Below are 24,696 nucleotides of genomic sequence, written 5' to 3' on the forward strand. Positions count from 1 at the left end.
TCTGAAGGCTGAAGAATATGATACCTGAAATTGGATAAATGCAACTGTAGTCTAGAAATTAGTATAAATGTCCCAGTTTTCAGGACACAACATCTAATTTATTAAAGCAGATATAGCTTTTATTTATTTATATTTTTATGACATTGTGAAATGAAGTAGAACTGTACCCTGGATTTTGTAAGTGAAGTTGTTTTTTCAGGAATTTCTGCAAATGCAACAGAGACATTGGGCAAAGTATATTTGCAGTGTTAAATCTTTCCAACATAATTATAATTTAAACACTAAGCATGGTCTTCCTTATGTATGTTGCTAAGTGAGAAGGCCATAAAATTAAGTTTAATGCTGGATTTGATGACAAGTAATTTTCTGTTCCACATCAGTAAAGACATTATTGCAAAACAAATGCATAATTGTGAAGTTCCTTGAGCTCACTTCCCAGTGTGCCCTCCACTATGGGGATATGTGTATTTTTCCCCAAGCCCCCAGCCAGGTATTTTTCCAGTGGTATCAGCTTTATCTGTGTTATAGTGCTGTACCAAACTGCACTGGATCAGCTTGCCCCTGATGCCTCTGGCTACCACATAGGTGAGTAACCTTTCTTAGCCTGGTGGAGCACAGACCAGCCCCTCTCTCATTACCTGCTAATGGTTAACATTCTCCAAATTACATCCAGGACAAAGATTTTATGCTGAAAACAGCATGACATAACAATTACCAGTTTGTCCATGTGTTAGGGCCTTAATTACATGTTTAATTAATCTGTTTGTGGCATGATTTTACTTACATAGTTGTGTTACCCAGCAGACAAGAGTGAACTGTCCTAATATGTCCCATGTTTGGAATCTGTGCATGTTCTCCTCCTTGCTCCACTCCAATATGATGGGGTTTGGCACAGAATACCAGCAGGAGACACTTATGTTTTCATAGCATCTAGTGTTGCTAGACTGTGGAATCTCTTACCAGTGGCAGGGAAGATTTGACCTGGGATTCTTGGTTAATTGAGAGGAGATAGGATGCGCCTGCAGTGGTTTAAGGGTTGTTGTGTTTGGGTTCTTCAAAAGAACTGTGAGAAACTGGAGAGATAATATTGTCAGGACACAACATTTTCTTGGCATGAAAAGAGACTCCTGAGATCATACATTCCTCAGTGTTGTTATCTCTCACCTTAAATATTATTGATTCTAACACTGATGTTACCTGGAGTAGTAGTTAGCTGCCTCAGGGCACACCTGATTTGAAGTTGTTCCAGTACAAAAGCTGTAATTTTGTGTAACCACTCATTAAAAGCAAATGAGAGTGAAGGGCAAAGCTGTGCAGTTCCTTGCTCTCGGCCCAATATCAAGCAAATAAAATGGATAGCGTAAAGAGCACATCAGGAAGCACAGGGCTTAATATCAGACCTGCAGGCATCGAGGAAGCCTTTTCACACTGTACAACTGAAGTACAGCTGGAAGAGCAGAGACAGACAAGACAGGTCATTATTCTATTTTCAGAGACACTGTCTGTTTTTGTAAATAATAATATACAGAGTGACCTAAATCCCAGTAGTAATGTTACTCTAATATGCCATTTAGAATATGAGTGAAAAGGGCATTGTCCTGTGCAGAGGGAGTGTATGTTACATTCTCAAAGGATAGCAAAGCTGCTGCTTCAGGGTGGAGTACCCCTAAGCCTATGGAGAAGGCTGGTTTCAGGCAGCCAGTACTCTTGGGAAAGCATTTTCTTCTGAATAGTTCTTGGGCTAGATAACTGAGCTTTGCCATCTTCTGTTCAAACTGGTTTGAAGCAAACACAACTTCCAGCCAACAAACCCTGTGTTTTCACCTGCAGTTTGTAAAACAGGAGTCTAAGCATCAATGCCAAACACCACCTGAAAAGAGGCCAAGTGAGAAATGGGTTCCCCATCGCAAAAGGAAGCCTCCCCAGGTTCCACCATCCCCATGTCCTATCTCCGCCCTTGAGAGCAAAGCCTGGAGGCTTTCCTTCCTTGCTCCAGATGAAAAGACCAAGGAGATTCGAGAGAGGAGGAGGAAAAGACCTAAACCTCTCTATAGGTGCTTCAGCTTCGATGATGTTTGGATGGAGAGGAACCAAAAAAGGAAGCTAGAGAAGGAGACACAGCCAGAGAGAGGGATTCAATTGCGACACCTCCCAGAGGACCAGTTAAAAGTAAGAAACCATACACCGTCCCCCTCATTCTCTGGCACTGTCTTCCTCTCTGCTCCAGCTGCTTCTTTCTACTGTTATTATATTCCTCTCCTTGCACTTTGCCTGGTACCAGTTCCAGTTCTGTCTGTTTTTCTTCGGGCCCAGTAGTCTTCAGAGACTCATTAAACACTAAACTGATCCATAAGTGATGACCTCAAAAGGTGGTGGGTTTTTAGTCACTGTAAGTGAGCAATTCTTGCCCTGTGCCATGTTGGACAATAGGATGCAAGAGCATCAGATTGCTCTGCAAGTTGAAAGATAGGGAGGGCAGGGAGCAAATCAAAGTTGCCTTAAATCAATATAAATTAAACTGATGAAATATCATTCAGTTCCCTGCAGCATTGCTATATAAATTTAACAAAGGACTTTTAAATTAGACTTCTCTTGTATCTGAGGCCAACTCCACACTTCCTACTGAGGCAAATTCCTGCTGTGAAGTGCTCTAGAAAACACTGCCATTGGAGTTTTAGCTATTAGTATTCTCCTCTCTACTGGGGGAGACTTTTAGATCAGCATTATGATTGCTTGTGACAAACTTTGTGGCTGTGGTGACTCACACTGATGGCATCTGTTACTCTTGGATCCAGAGCTAAGGTCTGTTCCCTTCAGGGAGAGCAATGAATCTGTATCCAAGAGACAAATTTAGCCTTCAAACATGAAAAAGAACTTCTGGTGAAAAAGGGCATGAGATAGAAGGACACTCCATGTATCATCTGATGATGATATGGAGGAAGCTTCTGAGCAAGCTTGAAATCAAGTAGCAGATATTCAAATAAAGGCTTTCTTCATTTTTTCCTGTTTTGGTCTGCTATCTGCATTTGTTCCTTTTTCTTTCTGTTGTCCTGGTTGCCTGTTTCTGGTTGCTCTTGCATCAAAATAAAAATGTTTGAGGGGAGCTGAGGCCCCAGTCCTGTCACCATTTTGGCACATGCTTGGGCTTATAATAGCACAAGTGGTTCTGTGGATGGTGAGGGGGAAACATTCACCTGACACAGCTCAGCTTGTCCGCTATGGCTTGCCGGGAGTAAACCTGCTGCCACATCCCTGTCTGCCTGGGAGAGGCCCCCATCGAAGCTGGCAGATACCCAAGACAGACCAATTCCAGAAACAGGGTTTCTGAAAAACTGTGCACTGTTCTCCCCTCCTCAAGAAAAGGGGCTAAAAGTCTGTGCTATTTTGTATTTATAGGTCTCTTCAAAATAAAATATTGCCAGTTGATGCTCGGGTGAGTACTGGGTATGACTCTGTGACATGCTGCCTACTCTCAGTTCAGCGAGGAGGATTTGCTGGCTCAGCCCCCTACTACCTATGTGTTGAAGACAGCAAGTAATGCTCCTGAGGCATGCGTGTGTTAAGATTTAAAAAAAATGCAAAGAAATTAATCGTGTTACTTTTCTGCCTTGTGCAGAGTTCTGAGTGCTTAGTGCTGTACAGGCATGAAACAAGCTAGGGAAAATGAATCCTTGGCTTACATAGGCTCAGTGATAACAGAAGCCAGTAAAACACGCTAAAAATATTTCTTACAATTCCTTGACAAGCACGACTAGAGATGAAAATCTAGCCCATGCTGCAGGGTATGTTGGCCAGCACTGAGACCATTAGTGCTTCTGAGAGGAGCAACCACGTGCCTCAGTAGCTTCCCCTAGAGCCATCAGCTTACACAGGTTGAATGCTGTCTGTTTTGCTGATTGACTGCACATTTTGATGCTGCCAGAAAACAGCTTCTCCTTTAAGCATTTCCCCCATTATTTTCTGGTGCAAACTTAACTCTAAATTGTGATCAGCTGTGTGATGATTTGCAGCTGAGGTACCCTTACTTAACATCTCCTGCCTGTGAGGCTTGAGTTAGTTTTCTGGTTTATTCTTCTTTGGGTGGTAGAGGTGAGTAGAAGATATTTAGTAGCAAGTAGGTAGGTTTGTTTTTTACTGTTTCTGTGTGTTATGAGCTTATTAACACTTTATTTTTGTAGGCAGGATGAGAGAGCACAATGTTAAGTTTTACTGAGAGAACTGTTGGGATTCGAGGGCTACTTCCTGTATGCTGATATAACTGCATTTCTTGGCCTGTATTTTTTATTTACAGTAGTTCTCATGTAGTTCTTACTGTTTTATTCTGTCTTTGTGATACTCTGTTCCTGTAGTAATGCTGGCTTATACTCCCAAGTGTGGTGGGAGTGCTGTCACAAGCTGCAGTGTTTGAGGGCAGTTTTAGAAGGATGCTAAATCCCTTTTTATAAGGAGAAAGAAACTATCACAGAAGAAGCTTTGTAAGATGTTAATTGTCTGTTGTGGTTTTGTGACTGGAACAAGGCAATTGTATGGGGCTTTGGAGACCTGAAACTGCAAGTCTGATGTTTTCTGACACATGGCTGCCTTGGGATGTGTGGCTTCAGTTATGACTAGTCATACTGTGTTAAGTCAAGATCAGGTCAGCGTACAAGGTGAGGTAATGCTGCAATATTAGGGGAACAATAGGTCAGATGAGGGAGGAATGCTTGATTTTTCAAGTGCTAATTTCTGATACTACTCTATCATTCAGATCAACATACACAAATGAGTATAGTGGTAATAAGATGTTATTCTGAAAGCTGGTAGTTGGGATTCAGAGGGAGCTGGACAGTCAATAAACTACATTTAAACTAAAAAAAAAATAAAAAACAAACAAACAAAAAACCCCACAACATTTGAAATACCAGTTCTAAACAATTCTGGTCTTTGTTTTGCTTAAGTCCAGTAAGCTGCTCATCTGCTTTAATTGGGAACAGTCTGTGTAAATTCCCAGAGTCAAACTCAAAGCTTGACCCAGCTGTCCCTTATAATGAAATGCGACCAGTAACAAGCTGAGCTGCTTCTGATCTTGTCCCTTAAAGTGTTGACATTTGACTGGTCATAGCAAGCCTTTGAAGGTAGCACACCCTGAAGTGGAAGAGAAGCTAGCATGGCTGTGGATGGATCTATTTTCTTTTGCTTGGTCATAGGCTTTGTCCTTCTCATGGTGATGGGTTTCATGGTGTCACCTGGGGTCCTCTTATTTTTAATGCAGTATAAATTCGATAGCCAGAGCAGAGTCAATGCCCCAAATCATTGATACATGTAATGCTGTAATGGCAATGTGCTTTGTTTTGTGAATTATTTTTGCAAACATTATTTTAGTGATGTCTCTTCTAACCTGTTCTTTCCTATTTTGACAAAAAGTTAAAACCTGATGATTAAGCTTGATGACTCTCCTGTGTACAGCAATAGAAGTACAGACACAGCTTCTACATGCATTTGTTAGAGCAGCTTCTGTACTGCTAAATTAGAGAGATTCCTAAAAGGCCCATCAGGGGACTATACCCAGAGGGGGTATAGTGCAGAAAAAGCTCTCTCTTTTATTTTGAAAGAGAAATGAGAAGCAGTGAAAAATAGATCTTTAGCTTATTGCCCTGAATATGACTCCTGGAAATCTGATTTTACCACATCTGAAATAAGAGAAAATTAAGTTTTGATGTGTGCTACCATGATGATGAGCACTGTGGGCACCTCAGATACACATCAAGAGGGTAATGAACACACTTTGGAGAGGGGATTGAATGAGATAAGTCTGCTCATTGTGCACCTTACAAGGCCCAGACACACAATGGGGATAGATGCCTCTCCCAGGGACTGAACTGCTGTGCGTAAGAGCATAGAAATAACCCCCCTTAGCCTATAGCAGAAAATGTAGAAAAGAGGATCTTTATTATGCTCTTGTCCCTCATTTCCCCTACTCTCCCTTGTAGGTTGCCCACATGTTACTAACATCTCTGAAGATGCTGCTTCTCCTGACTTTGGGCTGTGCAGGCCCGGCTCCCATGCTATAGAAATCAAATGGTGCCTGTACCTGAAATTTGCTCTGATGTCCTAGGGATTAATAAGTATGAAGCCTTCAGTTTTTATTTTAACAGCCCTAAGGCAGTGTTCTGCTTCCTAGTCTTAAACAGAACAATAATGCTTTCTATCACTTTTCATGTAAATAACCTAGACTTTGCCCTTGGCATTTTCAGAGCTGTAGCCCAGTAAGTTGCCTGATTTGCTTGATTTCATTGTCACTGGAAGAGCATGTGCTTCCACTGGGGCTTTGCTATGACTTTTCTAGAAAAAAAAGGCACTGCTCAGGTTAATTTGAACAGGGTTCATGCTATCCCTCAGGAGATGGTGATTTGTGCCAAAGTATTGGCTGTGTTCTCTTTGTTTTAGGAAAGTAAGCCCAGGAAGGATAAAGCAAACAAGCACAGAACAGTGGCACTCCCAGCTGCTTGAGCAGTGTGTGGCTATTCAGTGGGCTTAGTTTGCTCTTTGGTTTTGGAAGGATGTTTTGATTAACTGCCATCTTCTTTAGAAGAGCCTTCAGCATCAAGGCTAGTCAGCAGATTTGATGCTGATGGGACATAGCGTGGCCTGATAGGAAAGAGGAAAGATCCTAGATAAACTACTGGGCCTCAATGTACTAAACTCTTGATTCAGTGAAGGATGGATATGTTGTAACTGAATGTCACAGCAGCAAAAAGAAGGAGCAGTAGCAATATAGAGATGAAAAATGGTGATGTCCATGGGACCAATGCTTACTGACCAGCTGATCTCCCAGTTGCCTGCAGTCACTGATATTTTCCCTGTGTGCCAGCCATAGGAGGTATGGGGGAGGAAAGTGAGAGAAGGAAGAAGAAATAAAAGCATATCTGCATTAAGTGCTACAAGTTTCAGTGACTTTGACTACAGTCTTTGTTGTTCATTGTCGAATGATCTATATTCTTGCAGTATCTTGCCCCTCCCACTAGGTACACTTCATAGGAAGGAGTGAAACTTTCTGCAAATGTAGGTATGTGTGGTAGGATGTGAAGTATGAGTCCAGTACCTGGTTATCCACTTCTTCTGTTCTTACTACTTTGCAGTTTTCCCCATCTTCTCACTTTTTTCTAACCTCTCTAGCCATAATCATCCACATGTGTCTACTAATGTGCTACTTACACGAGCAGGCATCAGAGGTGGAAAGAGGTGCTCCATGATGAGTGCTATATTTTGTCCTGCAGGGCATTTAAATTTAATGTTTGTCTTTGTTTTCCCTCTGTTGTTGCAGGCTGTAGCAAATACATCCATCACGTCTGCTATTGCCTTTGACATCCTACCACTGAAGCTGCATCCATTTTCCCAGAGCACTCCATCAGGCTTAGACTGCGTGGGCTGGAAACGGTGCATCTCCTCTCCTGGTGTGTACACTAGTCTTAGTTGGACATGAATAATGAAAGATTTAAGCTCTGGTTTATTGAGTATGGAAACTATGTGATAAGCATTCTAACCTTTTATGTTGAATGCTGCATCAATGTCTGAGCAGAAATCTGCTTTGGAGTTAATTCTTTCATGTGCTTTTCATATTCAGGTTTGTTTTCTCCCTGAGCAAATAACCAGGGTGCTGTTTAAAGGCAGTGATCAGCTTTTTAGTGAAGAAAAGATCTCTAATGGCAATGATAGTGTGCTTGATGTAAAAACCTTGTGTTGTCTCAGGAGAACTCAGTCTCACCTAGGATGATGTCATATATATCACAATCTTGAATTAGGTTTCTGCAGACAAAACAAACTCTGCCTTGTATTTGCTAGAGATCACTATGGTGGGTATGATGAGGTTCCTCTCAAGTTGCTAATTAGGCACTAGAGCAACTAAATGAGCCTCTAGAGGTAGAATCTTCCTGTACTTTAAGTAAGTTATCTTAAAGAACAAGTATGCTGTATTTTCCTGAGGAATGTGCGTGAAGTATTGTCTGCTTCATTTCCAATGACTGACACTTTCTCAGAATTAAAATGTAAATTGCACAGATTATTAAACAGTGAGATGTATCTTTGCCAGGTTTTTTAATTCTCGATCTGACAGCGCCTGCCCAAATGCTGCAAATATCTCTATTGTAGCACTTTGAGGTAGGATAAGAAAAGCAGACAGGAGAAGAGTTGTTTGGCAGTTAGGAATCTAGCCAGGAAAAGCCAACCACAGTTGGGTGCCAAGCTGCCATTTCTGCCTCAGGAAGTCTCTTTGTACCATTGATTAAGCAGTGCTGGAATTACCTAATTAAGGGACCATAACATTGTACTAGTTACATCAGAGTTGAATGGTCATAATATTTTGTCAAGCAAAACTGGTTTGCTTTCTGACACTTTGTACAATTCATGCACAGTCATGAGGTTTGATCTGGAAATTAAAAAAAAAAAAAATTACTTATTATCAGGGTGTCAGGCACCCTGCCTCTGCTCTCTCAGCACCTGAGGGCTCTGATCACTTGCCGTCGCAACCATCTGGTATTGCCCCAAGACTTAGGATCAGGTCCCTGGCTGAATTAAAAAAGCTGCAGCTTTACTCCTTGGAAATCCCAGATGGAAACCCATCATTGTCAAGTTGTCTGTGCATCTCTGACATTAGCTGAAATCCCTAAGTGCCACTGTCATAGAAGTAAATTCTGAGTTGCAGCTGATACAAATTTCATGATAGTTCCCAGCTGGGACCTGAGAGAGTTAAAAAATACATGAATTTCACAGCGTGAATAGGGGGAGTAAATATAGACTGACCAGTTGATAGTGCTGTAGCTGTTTATGTGCTGTCTAGAAATGGGGCACGAAACCTGAATAATCTACAATTCACACAATATTCCTGAGGTAGGTACAAGTGAATTTCATACTATGACCTAAACCCAGACCTCAAGAATTTCTGTATAAATATATCAAAACAAATGAAATGCAGCAGAACCCTTTTTCTACCACCAAAAACATGCTAATGGGGGAGAAAACTGATGAACAGAGGAAGCATTGTAATGCTGCTTCTATCACAGTCATTTCTATTAGTTGCTGCTTGTGGGCTTCATGTGAAGCATTTTGGGGGTGATGAGTGTGTGCATGTCTTTCCTGTGGTAGGACATGGCTGGAAAGAAAACTGCAAGTTACTGAAGCAATACTCTTAAGTTGTTGGATCAGTTTTAGGATTGGGAATGTCCTTGAGGCAGCAGTAGTGCAGCAGAATGACCTCTTTGATTCTTGCACAGCTTTGTTGTGATACCTGTTGCTTTTGACAGAGCTGTAGGTCATTTAAATTAAATATAAAATTAAAATATGAGTCCATTTAATTTTAAAGTTCCTAACTAAAGCTGCAACTACTTGTATTATCTTACTTATACTACCTGTATTATATCCTAGTGTATGCTTTAGTCATAATAGACACTGGATATGAAGGTACTGTGCAATACACAGTGGTACTATATACTTGCATGTTGAAAATATGGATAAAATTCTCGTTCCCCAAGTCTGCACCTGGTCACCTTGTACAGGGAATGCTGCAGAGACCGGAGGGGTGGGGATAGGGTATTTAGGAACCCTCCCCAGTTCTTCACGTAAGAAAGGGTGGCTATCATCATCCCAGCCCAAAAGGTGCCATGCACAGCTATGAGACTTCTGTCATGCACTTACCCATTACCTGAGGACAAGAGCTTAGCTGGGCACAAACTTACTATTTTTGGTGAGGCTGCCTGTTCCCAGCTAGAATGTACCTGAGTGCTGGGAGAAAAGCTTAATTTTAATGCTGCATCTGCTGTGCTTGTTAGCTTGCTCTGACCAGTCACTGGCACTAGAGTACTGAGACTTGTTCTCACTGCCTTTGTGTCACGCTGGGAGAAATGAGGCAGGCTCAAACCTGTCATTTGGATATCCCAGCAGTTGGGATCAGGCATACGGTGGTGCTCTTGGTTGCTGATCAGGTTTTGCAGAGTGCCTTCCTGTCACCTCTTCTGTCCAGGGCAGAGTCTTGATAAAACTGTAAGGAGCCAGTAGATGGCTCTACCATCTGTGAAATGAAGAGCAGCTGAGGTGCTAATCTCTACATTCAGTCTTCACTGAACAAGTCTTGAGCCTCCTCCAGAGAAGTATAGAGTTTGAATACCCCCACCAGCACACGTGTGCACACACTCACGCACACCTGAGGTTAGCAAAGGTAACTGTCCTGTTCAAACATTGGGAATGTTTGAATACTTTGGAAGGACTGTCTTGGCTGCACCACACGCTTTGGCAGGTAGTACTGATGTATATAAAGTGTCTCCCCATTTTAGGTTTCTGGTTATGCCCATGTCTTCATTTGTACCGTGCAATAAGTGTCTGTTCCTTACTGCCTGGTTTACTGCTGTGTTTGAATAGGCTGAGCTAGAGTGAAAGAGCAGAGCAGAAAACAAGCCACTTCCTAATGTAGATATGGGAATGTTTTCCTGCTTTTTGGTAGCTTCTGAAGATGTTGAGAGAACATTTGACCCAGGAAAGGGATGAGAAGGAAGGGCCCAAAATGTTCTGGAAAGAGCAGTGGTAGGATAACAAGCTTTGGGTTAAAGCAGTGGACCAGCATGTTTTTCTTTAGGCTATCTTGCCTATCCTCTCCCTCCCCATCTCTCCGTTGAGTCTGGTATCTGTTTATTTGTAACCTGAAGACATTGCCTAAAATTGGGGATGTTGCTGGGAAGCTGTTTGATGGACGGTAGGTATAGCTGTGAGAATGTAGCTACAGCTGGGCTGAAGCTAGGAGATGAGCAGTTCTGGGCATGGGAGCTACTAGCCCACAGGTCTAGAGCAGAGGGAACTTTCTGGAGAAGTGCTGCCATCTCTGAGCTCTTCCATAGGGACTTTTCAGCAGGAGACAGTCACAAGATGACACAGTGACAGACAGACACAGGTATTTGTCTGAGAGTTTGAGGTGTGTAGTTCCTTGAAGTCCCTGATCTCTCTGCTATCTGTGCTTCTCAGCTAGAGGCTTTTCTATTCTCATGCTTGCCCTTGTTACCTTCTCCTAGACGTTTCCCCCCACGCTGCTTCTCAGAGAATCTGTGAAACTTTTGGGTAGGGCCACACATATGACTGGAAACCTTCAGGGTTTGTGTATCCTCATAGAGGGAGAAACTTGTAACTAGTGTATTACAAGATCAAGTTTGTAGCTGTGCTATAACAGATCTTAAACCTGTATTATTTAAATGCAGACTGAATTTTTCTGGCAATTTTCCCTGTGTCTTGTCAGATTTAAACAGCCCAAGGTCTTTCAGTTTCTTGTTATCAGGTATCTGCAAGAGATGCCCTGCAGTTCCACCGCAGTGCTGGTGTTGGTTATGCCAACCAAAGAGGCTTGAATTCATTCTGACTGTTGTGTACTGATGATAAACATACTGGTGGCCTTGGAAATCTTTCATAAGCAGTAAGAATAAAGCCAAGTTCTCAAAGGCTGGGTCTTTTGTGGATAGTCTGGAAAATAGTGACCATTTAGTGATACTGAGTTATCCTCTGACCTCACTGGTATAGCGGAAAGTATTTCTCAGAGGCAAAGGGACTGTTTGTTTACTCAACATCATGTGGCCAACTTTCATCTTCTTTTCCCAGATATAGATGGGCTGTTAAGCTCACACTTGGCAACAGTTAATGTGAAGATTTTTGACAGCCACTGGAGAAATCTATTCAGTAGGGAAACTATTAGCTTAATAACAGGATTTCATTATGTCTTATAAATATTTAGCAGTCCTGTAGTTTAGCAAAATAAGAAGCTGAGCATTTATTCCATTTTTGTCATTTTAGTTCTTGAAGGGACACAGAAACAAGTGGTATGCAAGTCCTTAGGAGTGTATCGTTGTAGCTGTAGCGTGAAATGTCCATGCTATCCTCATTAACCCATGGAAGTACCATTGAATTTAAGTGGCTAAAAAGTAATCATGTTGCCTACTGTATATTTTTCACTTTGTCTCTGAATCACAGAAAGATTAGACCTGGTATGTTAATCTTGGTTCTGTTTAATCACAGTTGTAAATATTTGTGCTCTGTGTGGTCTCTGATAACATGTGCTCACTCAACGATTTGCATCCAGCCTTAGAAGCTGGGCCAAGTGATGGCTGAGTTCCTGAAAGTGTCTCAGCAGGTTGAGTGGGATTGTATGTATTAGCTACTGAGGTGAAAGGTTTAGCATACCAATAAAAACTTTCCATGGGACAGAGTGAAAAATAAGATCCTAGAAAATCCTGAATGATTCTAGCAATTGTTGTTCAAAGCTACCAGACTACAGGAGAACCAAATAGAGACTAAAAAATTCAACAGATACTCAGGATCAGGCTGTCCAAGGCTCAGGCTAGCTTGACTACCTTGGTCGGGCTGCAGAGTGAGATCTTTAATCTGTAGTTGGAGTCAGTTGCTGCTATAGCAGCTTTAGCTAACTTCTCTCTCTAGTGTCACCTAAGAAAATCTCTGTGTAGGTTTAACAAGACAAATCTGTAGTCAGGTGGAACCCCTCTGTGATGGCTTGCAGTTTTGAACTCTGATATAATACTGTTCTTTTCGCAGCCTGGCTTTGTAGTATTTTTCCTCTCTCTCCATTCTATTAGAAAATGCCTATTCAGAACATACATATAGTATGCATACCTCTGCAGCACCTTCAGCCGGGATTACAGCACCATTGTCTCTGGCACTGAATAAACATCTTTTGGTATTTGCCAAGAGCATTCAGTCCAGAGAATGGGAGGGTTAGCAAAGGAACAGATGGAGTGATTTAGGCAGGCTGAGGACAGAGATCTCCCAGGCAAGGGCAGTTGCTACAGAGCCTCTGTAACTAGCATCAAGTTTAATAGTTCAGTCAAGGAGAGATACAGGCACATGGAGTTTCCTTACTTCTCATGTATCAAGCGTGGATTTCAAGGTGCAGGGTAAGGGTAATTAGGACTGAATTGTAGCCTCTCCTTAGCCCCTTTTGTGTGTGAAGAGCTGCACCATCCCTTCCTATTCTCAATGCTCTATGTTCCTCATTCACAGAACAGCTGCATTCATCTTTGTTGTTAATGCTCAACTTGCCTTCTCCCCCATTATTATGATCAAGAAGTGTTTCTTTCCATTGGTACATTGATGCAAGCAGTTCTAGGAGGCCCTGGAAGGATGAGATCAATGCAGAAGAGTGGTTCTACTGCAGTCAAATAAAGAACACATTTCCATTTTTGTATTGGGAGACATTACAGGAAGATATTTTGGTCTAAGTAGCTACATTCAGAAGATGATTGAAGGAACTTTTTTGTTATAGGCCACTGTAGAAATGTTGTTTTTGATACTACTACAGAAACCTTCCTTGTAAAAAAATAGCTGAAATATTTAAGGACTTAAAAGTTGGTTCAGTATTGTTGGATGCCGTATAGTAACCTGCAGTGATGGAGGGAAAAGGTTATTTCTTTTAGGAAATACTCAGTAAAACAGAAGTCTTATTTCAATAAATTATTCACAAAATATTCCCTGCTATTGCAGATAGTGGGGCAAAGTCAAAGGGGTCTCTCAGAGCAGGCTGTGATGGCCATATAATAACGTGGCTTTACTTACTTTAAAACAGATTTACCTGTCATAGAAATATCAAAACAAACATTTTGAATTCTTGTGTGAAATTAGGTTCCTAGTTTTAGGTTTGGGTGCCTAGACACACATTCAGTTTGTAAATGGTAGGAGCAGTGTGATGTTGCCCAGCATGTTCCTTTGTGTCCCGCCTATGGGTGGCTGTCACCCTCCCACCCATGCCACTGGAGCTGGGCTCCTCATTTACTTCGGTCCAACCCCCTGCTTACAGAGTTTCACCTGGCTAACTTGGAGCTGACCTGCATTATCTCACACGGAAGCAATCCAGTTCTGGTCTTTCACTCATTCTGGTAACGAGCATAAGAAGTTTTGTAAGGTTTTCTGCTGCACATGATACAAACCATGTGGCTACTCTTAAATTATCTTGATTGACAAATCTGCTGTTGTAAGGCAGGTGTTTTAGCAGAGTGGCAGTCCAGAAATGTCCTTTAGCATAAAAACCTCAGTGATGTCTCAAAGCTGTTGTTAAATAGTACAGGTATTTCTGTGTTCTTGGGAAACTAGTATTCCTTCAGAATTCTTTTTACAGGAACAGGCTGAATGTTAGGTTACATGTGTTAGGTAATGAGAATATAAAACTTTCTAATTAAAAAGTAGATAGCAATGTTGTTTCACTTGGGGTTGAGGTCTCTTACAAAGATCACACACTGAAATAGGGACCATCCCAGGTCTACAGTCTGGGAATGGATGCTAAATGATTTTTCAAAGCTTCTAGCTGTAACCTCCCCAGATCTCAATCTGTGTTTTTTCCGGCTTTGATTTAATTTTGCATTCTTTTTCTGAGAATTTACAAAAATAGTTTTTTAATAGCAGCAGCCGCAGCCAGTTCTAAACATGATTAGTTTGTATGTTAAGTCCTTTCTGAGTTCTCAGGGGAAGCAGATAACACAAGGTCTCTCTCACTTGGGCATTTTTAAAATGCATGAAATTCTGCTATTCCCACTTATTTATTTTTAATCTGACAGTTCTGCTACATTAGGAGGAAGGATCTCTGTCCTACCCTTGCTTTTTTAATGCCTTGAAATTGGCTTTAGTAAAAATCAGCTGCTAGGAGCTGCAGCTGAGAGCAGTTGAGCTGCCACAGAGGGAGCCTCCTTAGTGGACCCCTATGATGTCAGGATGCATCCAGAGAAGCAGAGAGGAGGATAGGAATCCAGCTCAGTCCTCAGACAGCACTGCCAGGTACCGCTGCCCTGGGAGCAGCTACCGAGCGCTTTGCACATTTCCTCCCCCAGCAGAGCAGAGCCCCTGGCTCTCCCTCTTACCTGCCTGCATGAGGACCCAGCAGTGCCCCAGTGAGTCCAGTGGGGCACACAGTGGAGAAAACTGCAGTAGCAGTGGAAGCTCTGGACTCTCACCGGGTTCGGATTCAGACAGCAGCGGGGTGGTGTGTGGCGGTGGTGGGATGAGAGGCATCCTCTCCAGATACTGGAGCTTGGAGAGTCTGCACTCTGCCACAGGTAAGGGACTACTTTTTTTTTAAAAAAATAAAAAACCACAATGAAACCCAGCTCTGTGATATTGCACTGACCTTGGGAAACCAAATCAAACCTTCTGGAAAAAGTATATAATCTAGAAATGCAGTTTCTTCAATATGAGAAATAACCAAACCATTCAGTGTTTGCTAGCTGTACCCCCTGCAGACTTACAGCTATAACAGAATGACATAGACCCTTAATATACTTCTTAAGTCAGAAGGCAAGAAATAGGTTCTTAATGGCTTTGGAAACAGTGCTTAGGCTTCTACCTGATTAAAGCTATCCTTTTCTTTTGGAACAGCATTTCTTATTTCAGTGTAATTATATACAGCCCAATGTTAGAGCTGACATTTCTCTGTGTAAATTGCAGTGCAGATTATTGCTGTCTTTAGAAAATGTCCAAGCGAGGTGCTGTGCAGCAGATGAGTGCTAGGTGGGTTTGCACTGCTGTGTACTGAAAGAGGGAAAGGCAGTTCCCTGAGCCAGCTGCTCAAGTTCAGTTTCCACCTTCCCATCCTTCATTTAATTCCTTTTTGAACCAGAGATTTTGGAGGCATGTCCATATAGCCTGGATCTGTTCTGGCTCAGCCTGCCTGGATCTGGCATTCTAGTTTTTATTCACTGATATGCTTATTTAGGGTTTGGATGTTTGAACTGAAAACATGGGAAAGAAGCCTTCTCATTCCCCACTGACACTAGCAAAGAAGGTTGGCAATGATTTTAATGGCCAGCGATTGCTGAGCTGTTCAGTTTGGTTCTTGACTGTTGCTGCTTAGAGATAATTTTTTAGAAGAGCTGCAGCGAATTAGTTCCTCTCTTAGATAAATTCAGACAAGTGCCTTCAAGGCCACCAGTGACTGCCATTTCCCTAGTAAAAATGCTCAGTGCTACCAGCTAGAGGCAAGGCTTGGGAGGAATTTTAGGTGTAGTTCTGTGTAATCTGCTTTAATTGCATATACTTTTAATTATTGAAAGGTCTTGTAATTCCATCTACTACTGTAGATTTGGGGCTATTTAATAAAATCTCTGTTGCTGCTCTGGAGTCCTATGCTGAAGTGAGAGTAACTGCACTATCATATGGGGAAGGATTACAGCAGGGTGGCCATCCTATCTGACTTTACAACCCACACACCAGACCTTCTAGGTGGCCAAGAAACACTAAACAGCTACAGTGTGTCCTGAGAGTCCAGGGGCAGGAAAAAAGGCTAAGGGTGAGATCAGGCCATTGGTGTTCTGTTTTGAGGAAGATCTGGGCTGCAAATGCAAGGGGATGCAATTCTGCATCTTAGTAGCATCTGTTGGCTCATTTTCTGCTGTAACTGGGAATGCAAATTGTCCCCGGCATAGCTCTGACATTCACATGAAGTGACCCTGGCAGAGGATCCTTTTTCAAACTACTACTCAGAGTTGTACATGGGGCAGTAGTGGTAGTTTGGGCTGCTCTGTCTTGGAGGATTTGCTGTCAGCTGTCTTCCATAGATGTGTTCTTGGGCTTAATCAAGTCAGGTGATTCAAACAATGTACAGCGGTATAAAAGAAGTAAGGTTGATAGCAAAAGCAAAATTTGAAGCTAAATCTCTTTTTCTAAGTGTTCTTTCATTTCCACAATATTCTTGTTCCAAAGGCTGTGAGGCATGGTGTCATTTTGTGGATGCTGCATGCATTTAGCAGGAAATGCAGAGATGAGAGGAAATAGAATAGAATAGAAGATGGTATGGAGACAGACTGAGGACAAGGAGAAACCAAATTAAGTTTCATAGTTACAGTATTGATATATCAATACAATAATAAAGGCAGGTTGCTGTACTTTAGGCTCCTTGCTGCCTTAAAATGCTATGGTTGGCAAGTGTCTTCTCATGTGCAAAAGATGTCTGAGCAGTTTGCCTCTAACTACTAACAAAATTCAGATCATAATCAAGATTAAACCTTGAGAGCAACACATCTCCCAAAACAATTTATTTTCCTTTGATTCTGCTTTATCAGTATTCTTTGGATTAAACTAAGGCAGCTGTGGTAGGAGAACTGCTCCTCACCAGGAAGGCCAATTGGCTGTCAGAGGAGTGAGGCAGAATTTCTTTAAAGCATGTACTAAATAACATATTTGATTGGTAAAATTTAATACACTGCTTAAAACAATTAAACCAATCAGCAGGAGCAATAGCAGCTGGCAGTGCATGACAGCAGCAGTAACTAGAATGCATGGCAATGTGCTCACCTTGGAGGAGCAGGGAGTCTCCAGCATCTTGGCACATGTCACACCAAGAAGCTGGGGTGGGGGGGAGAAAGCACGAGACTGTGTGGAAACACTATGAACTGCCTGATGGTGCGTTAAAAAGGGGCTGGAAGAAGAGTCGGTTTCCTTCTCTGTTTTAAAAGGGTTCTGCATTTCCAGTAGTGGCCTTAAGGCTGTATAGGTGGACCTGGCAGACAGGGTTTTGCTTTTCTTCTCCCAGTGTGCACATGAACTTGTCTGTAGGGATCTTCATATTGAGTTTGCTGCTATCTAAGACTTCAGAGAAGATTAGAAAGAAATGAGATTTAAGTGACTGAAAAGTGGAGGTGGAAGGGAAGTGAGAGGTCTTCAGTACAATTGGAATGCAGCTGTTTGAGCTTCTCTTCTATATGATTTAGATTTCGAGAGTGAAAAGACAGATGTGTATGTATATATGGTTACACATATATGTATTTGACAACATGTGACTTCAGAAACACAAACTGACATTCCCTATGTAGAAAAGACAGGTAGTATTTTCCCAGGCTTGCAAGGGGAAAAAGCTGTCTTTGGTTAATAATCTTCCTCTGCAATCAGTAATGAACTATGTTTCCTTTTGTTTTTGGAGTTGACTTTCTTGTAATGTACTGACTGAGAGGGGAAGTTAAATATGACACAGAATTGAAAGAGAAAAGACTCATTGTCTAATTCAACAAAAGTTGTTGTGCAACTCATTGCACTAACTTCTGTGCAAATACCAGTTGAAAAAACTATGCAAAACCCATAGTTCAGACTTGTATGAAGTAAAAAATTCTTCTGTTTTTTAACATCAGTCCATGGCATTTTTGGTCTAAATATCAATATACATTACATTACATGAGGAGGCCCTTCTCCCTGAGGCTAAATATAAACATGAAAAGAGGGAATGCTTTGCAGTTCTACTAGGCTCTCCATTTGAGGATGTTGGAGGACTTCATGAGCATCGGTAACCCTCACAGAGGGTCTGAGAGGCTCTCAAGGTTTGATTTAGGATAGAAAAAGAGACGCATACAGTTTGATAGTTGGATAGTAGCCTTGCTATTTTTAAATACTTATGAGCAATTTCCAAATGTTTGGCTGGTGCAGTGCTCCAGTGAGAGAATGACTGAGAGCTGGGGTTGCTCAGCAGTTCTGAAAAACAGGCCTCGTATCTCAGCTAGACAAAAAGATATGAGGCATCCAAATTAAAGGTCAGTTGTGACAGTGCTCCAGCAAGTGATTCAATGGCACTATGGGCACTCTAACCCCGTTTCCTAGGCAAGACTTTGTATCCCAGGCTATTGCTGTCTATATCCCATTCATTACTGCTGTTCAGCTCTACTGAAAAGTTTGTTTCCTTTAGAATATTTCCAGATTGAAGATTGTGAGTAGGTCTCTTTGCTTTTCCAGTTCCTTTGTTGCAGGTCCAGTCCCGACCTCATTAATACTTCTGTTTATTCTTTTGCGTGTCCAAGTTGGGAAGGACTAGAAGAGCAAAGAAAGGTAGGGATAAAGGGTGAATTGCAACTTGGTGGACTAGTGGTTGCCATAGTTTCCCGAAGATACCCTCTGTGTATTTGTGCATATGTAGCAATTTATTTGAACAGACTACACTTTGGTGTGTTTCTACACAGTTTTGTGCCTCCTAATACGCAGATATGCTCATCTACTAGCCTTGGGAATATGGTCTTTAAACAAACAAGAAAACAGAGTATGGGTGGGGAGGTGTTTGGTTTGTGTGTTGTGTTTTTTTTTTTTTTTTTTTCCTTTCATTCAGAGCTTAAAAAAAAAAAGTGTTTTTTTTTTTTAAAAAAAGGGTTTTTCAAGTCATACATTCCATTATTGTGGCTAGTTAGGGAGCCAGTAATAGACCTGTGGCAAGAGCTTCTGTTTGGTGAGAGATTTTCCTTTGAGCTCTTTCTTTTTCCTTTTTATTCCCTAGTCTTGCCTTTTTGGTACTGATGTCTGCAGCTGTGTTCATGAACTGCAGTGCATAATTCTACTGACCCTTCTTTCTCTAGGGTCGCATAGTCAGCAGGAGTTAAAGAGGTCACACAACAGGAGATTGATTTAAGGTTCAAAGAGTTTCAGAATGCTTCCAAAGGAGAGTGGGGAGGAAAAAAAAAGTTAGTGCCTGCACTATACAGCATGTTGATGTTATGTTTCACCCTTGACTTGGCAAATTGTGAGCTAGGATGTTTCAGATGGATTCATTGATTGCATTGTAGCATGTTCAATGTGTTCCCCCTCCTCATATATTTCCTGTGTCACCTGCCAGAACAACTTCCACTCATCTTCTGAACAAATAATCAATGAATTTAAAAAATAATCAAACAAAAAACCCCAACAATCTATGCTAAATTAACTTTGATTTTTCTCTCTACATGGATTCATTTGTAATGATGACTGATACAGTTAAGTAAATCTAAGGGAGATCCTGAACTTTTGAGGAAGAATTACAAGATTAACAACATCTCTTTGCTGGACTAATGAGCTGCCTGAAAGCTTGAGTAAATATTTCATATTTGAAAATATATCTTCCAAATAATGTTTTGATTGTTACTGAACTGTGACATGGCATCATACTCAAATAGTGAGGGCATCTACATTTAATAGTGGCTGAGTTCCTTCTAGTGATTGCAACCTCAGTAATGCTAAGTTTACGTAAACTTGGCCACCTAACACATTTAGTATGCTTAAAGAAATGTTTTCAGTGCAAAATACCCTCTAGTGTCGTGATTTTCCATAAAAAGGAATAGAAAATAGTGTTAATGTAGGTAGAAAGTCTGATTGTGTTTCTGTATCTTTGTTTGCAGCAGAACCTGTTTTTGTAAGTTCAGCTATTTTGTAGTTCTAATCACATTTTGATGTATTAGGTAGGGCAGTGTTAGTTGACTTTTCCTTGAGATTTTTTTTGTTTTTGTTTTAAAAGGAGTATATGCTTCTTGTCATGTCCCTGTGAGGCACAGATTATCACTTGTGCCTACCAAGAGATAAACATTCCCATCTTTGCTGATGCTGTGTTTGCAGGGGGGAAAAAGGTAAATCTTTGGAAGCACTACCTGTGATGCTTCCCCAGGTCATCTTCATTCTTTTCTTTCTCTGCTTTCAAAACAACTCCCATGAGGAACGTCTAGGTTGCAATTGCTATTCCCTTTGTTGAGGAATATGACATCTTCCAAGGCTGTATTTCCTCAAAGATTCAGATACTCTTAGAGTGGCCTTTCAGACCAACATTTCTTTCAGGTATGTCTATGCTTCAGCTGCTGTTACTTCTTCTAGATGGAAGTGAAATAGCTTTAAGCCACTTGATTTTGATACTACCAGCATCACAGCTCTTGAAGCAGGGAACTTGCATGGTCCAAGAGAGTAAATGGAAGGGGGAATGAGGTGGTACCATGAAGCCTACCTGACCCTTCCTTTCTTTGCCTTTTGGGTAAACATGCAAAGGCTTGAGGTAACTATTGAATGTGCCTCTTCATTTGGGCTATGTGGACCTACTTCATGTAGGTAAAAAAAGCAGTGAAAAAATAGGTTACAGCATGTGCTGGCAAATACTGTGTAAGCCCAGTGGTCATGAAGAATGTGTATAATTGTTGCCTACGCATGATGAAGCTTCACTATTACTGCTTAGCAGTTAGTTAGGCCAAACAATATAGGTAAGTCATGCCTTTTCCTTGCAGTGGGGATGTACCCTTTAACTTACTAAGCTTGTCTGTAACTAAGATTATTCCCTATTAAAATCTTGTTCTCCAATTCGTCTGAATCGTGAGAAGTATGTTTGAAGGATGAGAGAAATCTAGCCCTCTTCTGAGCACCAGTAATTATCTGTAGAGTTTTCTAATTTGACTCCTGCCTCATCTCAAAATCCTTCAGAGTCTGAGGTTTGTTAAACCAACTAGTCCAGTAGTTTGCTTAAAAGTGCTTGGAACGGGCTGGGTGCACTAGACTGCACAGGATAATGTTCTGAGCAAGCCCAAAGTCTGAAGCTGAGCTATCTCCATGCCTTCAGTGGCTGTGTAATTCAAACAAAGCTGCTGTTAAAAGTGGGGTGTCTGCACATGAAAGCAAGACATTAGCTTGAGTGTAAACTGATCACAGCATAGCTTGCACCTGGTTAACTGTTTTGGATTACATTGTGTGAACATACAAGCGCTGGCAGCTGTCACTATAAATATACCTCAGGGTATATTTGCCTGAACAGGTATAGAGCTTTGCTGTTGTTACTCTCAATCCCTTCTGATCAAAAAGCAAGAGATTCCCTGATGTTGGCTTATAAGAGTGCAAGTAACATTTTTTTTGCCATGGAGTACAGACAAAGAGTAACTACCTGCTTTGCTAGAGTAACTGACCCCTTCCCAAGTTGTGCTGTATCCCAAGAAACACTTAGGAAAGCCCGGGTGCCTTAGTCCCATGCATAGGCCAGTTTCTGTATTCTGTGGCCTCCCAGAATGAGGAAGGCTGTCAAGAGGTAGTAGAACAGGAGGCAATTTATGTGTGGAAGGCAACTGAGTACACAAAGAAATAAATCCATATCAGTTGTTTTGAATGTCCTTCTTATTCTTACTCTGTTGAATTCTCTTTGTATCTCATATTTGAGTGTGTATGTATATATACAGTTGTTCACTGGTTAAGCTTAGAAAATTCCACATACTTATTATCAAAACTTTGAGCTTTCTCAAAAACATGCACTTCTAGATTTGGGCTCTAAATTTATTTATCTGCCAGTGGATAAAGATAAGGTTGCTTTCAAAACCATTATTAAGGGATCTAATAAATGCCTAAATAATAATCTGAAATCCATTTCAAAAGTACTGTTAAGATATTTGGTGCCATCCTGTTGTATTGGAAGGTAAATTACACATATTTATAAAATAACTCTAAAAAGAAACTTTTGATTCAGGAACATCAGGAAAATGCAGAGCTTTGCTTTTTTTTTTTTTTTTTTGTTTTCCAAATCAAGAACCATTATAACAACACTGTAATGTTTCGTGTTGAGAATACAGATAAGACTGGCTGTGTTTTCATAACAGCTGTTTATTTCTGTGTGGGAGTGAATTAGCAAGAGTTTCCCTTTTTGTTTCTATGAGGTAGTTTTTAATTAGAGTCTTTTTTTATTGAAGTCTGTCCTTAAAAAGGTAGGCAAAAAGATATGCTAGGAGGCCTAATATTAAAGCCAAATGATCTGTTTTAATGGGTAGGATTAAGCTATCTATGCTCTCCTGCTGACAATTAAATCTTTCCATGCCAGGTGTTAAAAGCCCTCAGCTAAGCATACTTGGCATTTAGAAACTGCAGTTCATAGATTCTTTTAAGAAGAAAAGGAAGACTACAAACAGTGTCTATACACTAATTGGACATGGCTCCCTGTTCTTGGAGATGTCACTGAGGTTATTCCTTGCAGTGATCTTTAGAAAAAACAAGGCATACAGAAGTTTGGAGGAGGAAAAGCTGTCTACGTAATTATCAAATTAAAAGGGGCGGGGGGGGAAGCTGTCTGGAAACTAAAGGTTCAGCTGTAGCAATAAGGTGAGTGGGTCTCATCTGCTGAACAGGCACAGCCCGAGGGCTGTTGGGGCTGCTTCTGTCAGGCGAGTCCCCTCGCGTAACCCACGCCCTGTTGTGTTCTGCTGGGTAGTCTGTGGCACAGTGCGGCTGCAGGGCTTGAGAGAATCACACAAGTCAACAGCCCTCTGCAGTGCTGCGCGCCCAGGTGGTCAGTTCAGAGTTCACCCGATAAACATATGCCTGCAGTGTTCAGACTTAACCTTGATTTCAGTTGTGAAGTGTCTGCAATTGTAAGATTACAGCAGGATGCTGAAGGCAGGAGCACGGTCCAAGTAAGGCATTCTGAGCCCCAGGCCTGGCTTGTTTTGTAGTCCTACAGCAGGCAAAACTGCTCATGTGGTTCTTGTGCAGATTTTGTTGTATGGATACATTAAAAGTTTCTCTGTTTCTGATGATACAGAGTGACCTGGAAAAGAAAACAATAGCATGAATTCTGGAGCTTTTGCTTGAAGCACTGAGTAGCTTCTCAGTTGGCTCAGCTCCTCCTGACTCGACTGGTGCTCGGGCAGGAGAGCATTCTCCCTGAGCAGAGCTGCATGTCAGCTTGAGGTCACTGATTGCACATCCTGCTCAAGGCAAAAACCTACCCTGCATGCCCGAGAGAAGCTTTGACAATAAACCTTTTAAGAGAGTTTATTATGAAAACACAGCATTACTAATACCCTGAAAACAGTGGATTTGGACTAGTTTGAAATATGGCATTTTTATCAGCCTTAAAAGCCTGAATAAATTAAAAATATGCAGAAACCATCTGTACTGAAACTTGTTGATCGGATCTGTCAGATTTCTTTAGAGAGAGCAAAATAATTTATTTTGGGCTACTTTTGGTCCCAGTTCTGAGCTTCACCACAGTGTCTATACTGCTGTAAATCTAGGGCCTGGCAGTCCTATTTCATGCTATTCTCCATAGGCTGAATTCTGGGGGTTTGGTCAAGCTTTCTCCTATGCATCTGTGGTCACTGTTGGTGGTATAATGCTCAGCTGTATTCATGCTGCTGCTTTTTCTGGTTCATGTGAGACCATGTACTAGACAGCCTGGACTTCCACTTGTCCTCCCCCACATACCACTTGACCATCATATCTAAGCCACTGGAGGAAGTCTCTAAAGTGATTGCATGTAGGACAGCTTATGCATCTTTAAGGAAGCCACTTGTGATGGTCTGCTCTAGGTAACTCCTCTGATCTGGAGACCTTGGCTTTCTGAAGAAAAACTATATGCTTCCAAGGGTAAGATAAAGCCATGTCAGAGCTTTTCAAGCCTGTGACTTGTCACTTGAACAAAATCATTTGAAAATCCACTGAATTAATAATGGCCAGGTCATTAGTTTTGACTTATCTATATCATTCTTAATGTCTCTGAAATCATAAATGTAGATGGGTGTGAGTGCTGCCAGGTCAATTCCTGAAAGACTGGCCAAATACAAGTTTTATTTTATTGTATTTGGGGACTACATGGTGACTAGCAGCCTGGCATTCTGCCTTCCTCTCAGGCGCTGCCTTTCCTTTTCTCAGTTTTCATTTTTGAGAATGAAAAGGCATCTTGATTGCAAAGATTTTTCCAGTTGCAATGAAAATAAAAGATGAGGATGACTTCTGTTTTTTTTGTTGTTGTTGTTCTTTTTTTGTTTTTTTTTTTTTTTTAAATGGGAATATAGTGCAAATACAGGGAAGAGGAAGGTCATTCTGTCTACTTGTCAGAGGACTTGTTACCTATTCTTATGCTTTACACTTCTATTAGGGTGTTCACTGATGTGTAGTGGCACCAGTGCTTTAACTTTGCAGCTGACTATGACCCAGTTCCTTTATACTGAGCAA

The 24,696-nt window shown here is 41.3% G+C and overlaps 1 protein-coding gene across 1 annotated transcript in view; it reads left to right on the plus strand.

Moving 5' to 3' along the window:
• ARHGEF4 (Rho guanine nucleotide exchange factor 4) overlaps positions 1 to 24,696 on the plus strand; it is a 221,864-nt gene that overhangs the window by 93,718 nt on the left and 103,450 nt on the right. The window contains exons 4-5 of the mRNA XM_033001625.2: positions 1,831 to 2,169; positions 7,304 to 7,433. Of these exons, the coding sequence (XP_032857516.2) occupies positions 1,831 to 2,169; positions 7,304 to 7,433 (469 nt within the window). The remainder of the gene's footprint in view (positions 1 to 1,830; positions 2,170 to 7,303; positions 7,434 to 24,696) is intronic.

The sequence above is a fragment of the Tyto alba genome, unplaced genomic scaffold (assembly GCF_018691265.1).
Source record: "Tyto alba isolate M040663 unplaced genomic scaffold, T.alba_DEE_v4.0 Super-Scaffold_10, whole genome shotgun sequence".
NCBI classification, from domain to species: domain Eukaryota; kingdom Metazoa; phylum Chordata; class Aves; order Strigiformes; family Tytonidae; genus Tyto; species Tyto alba.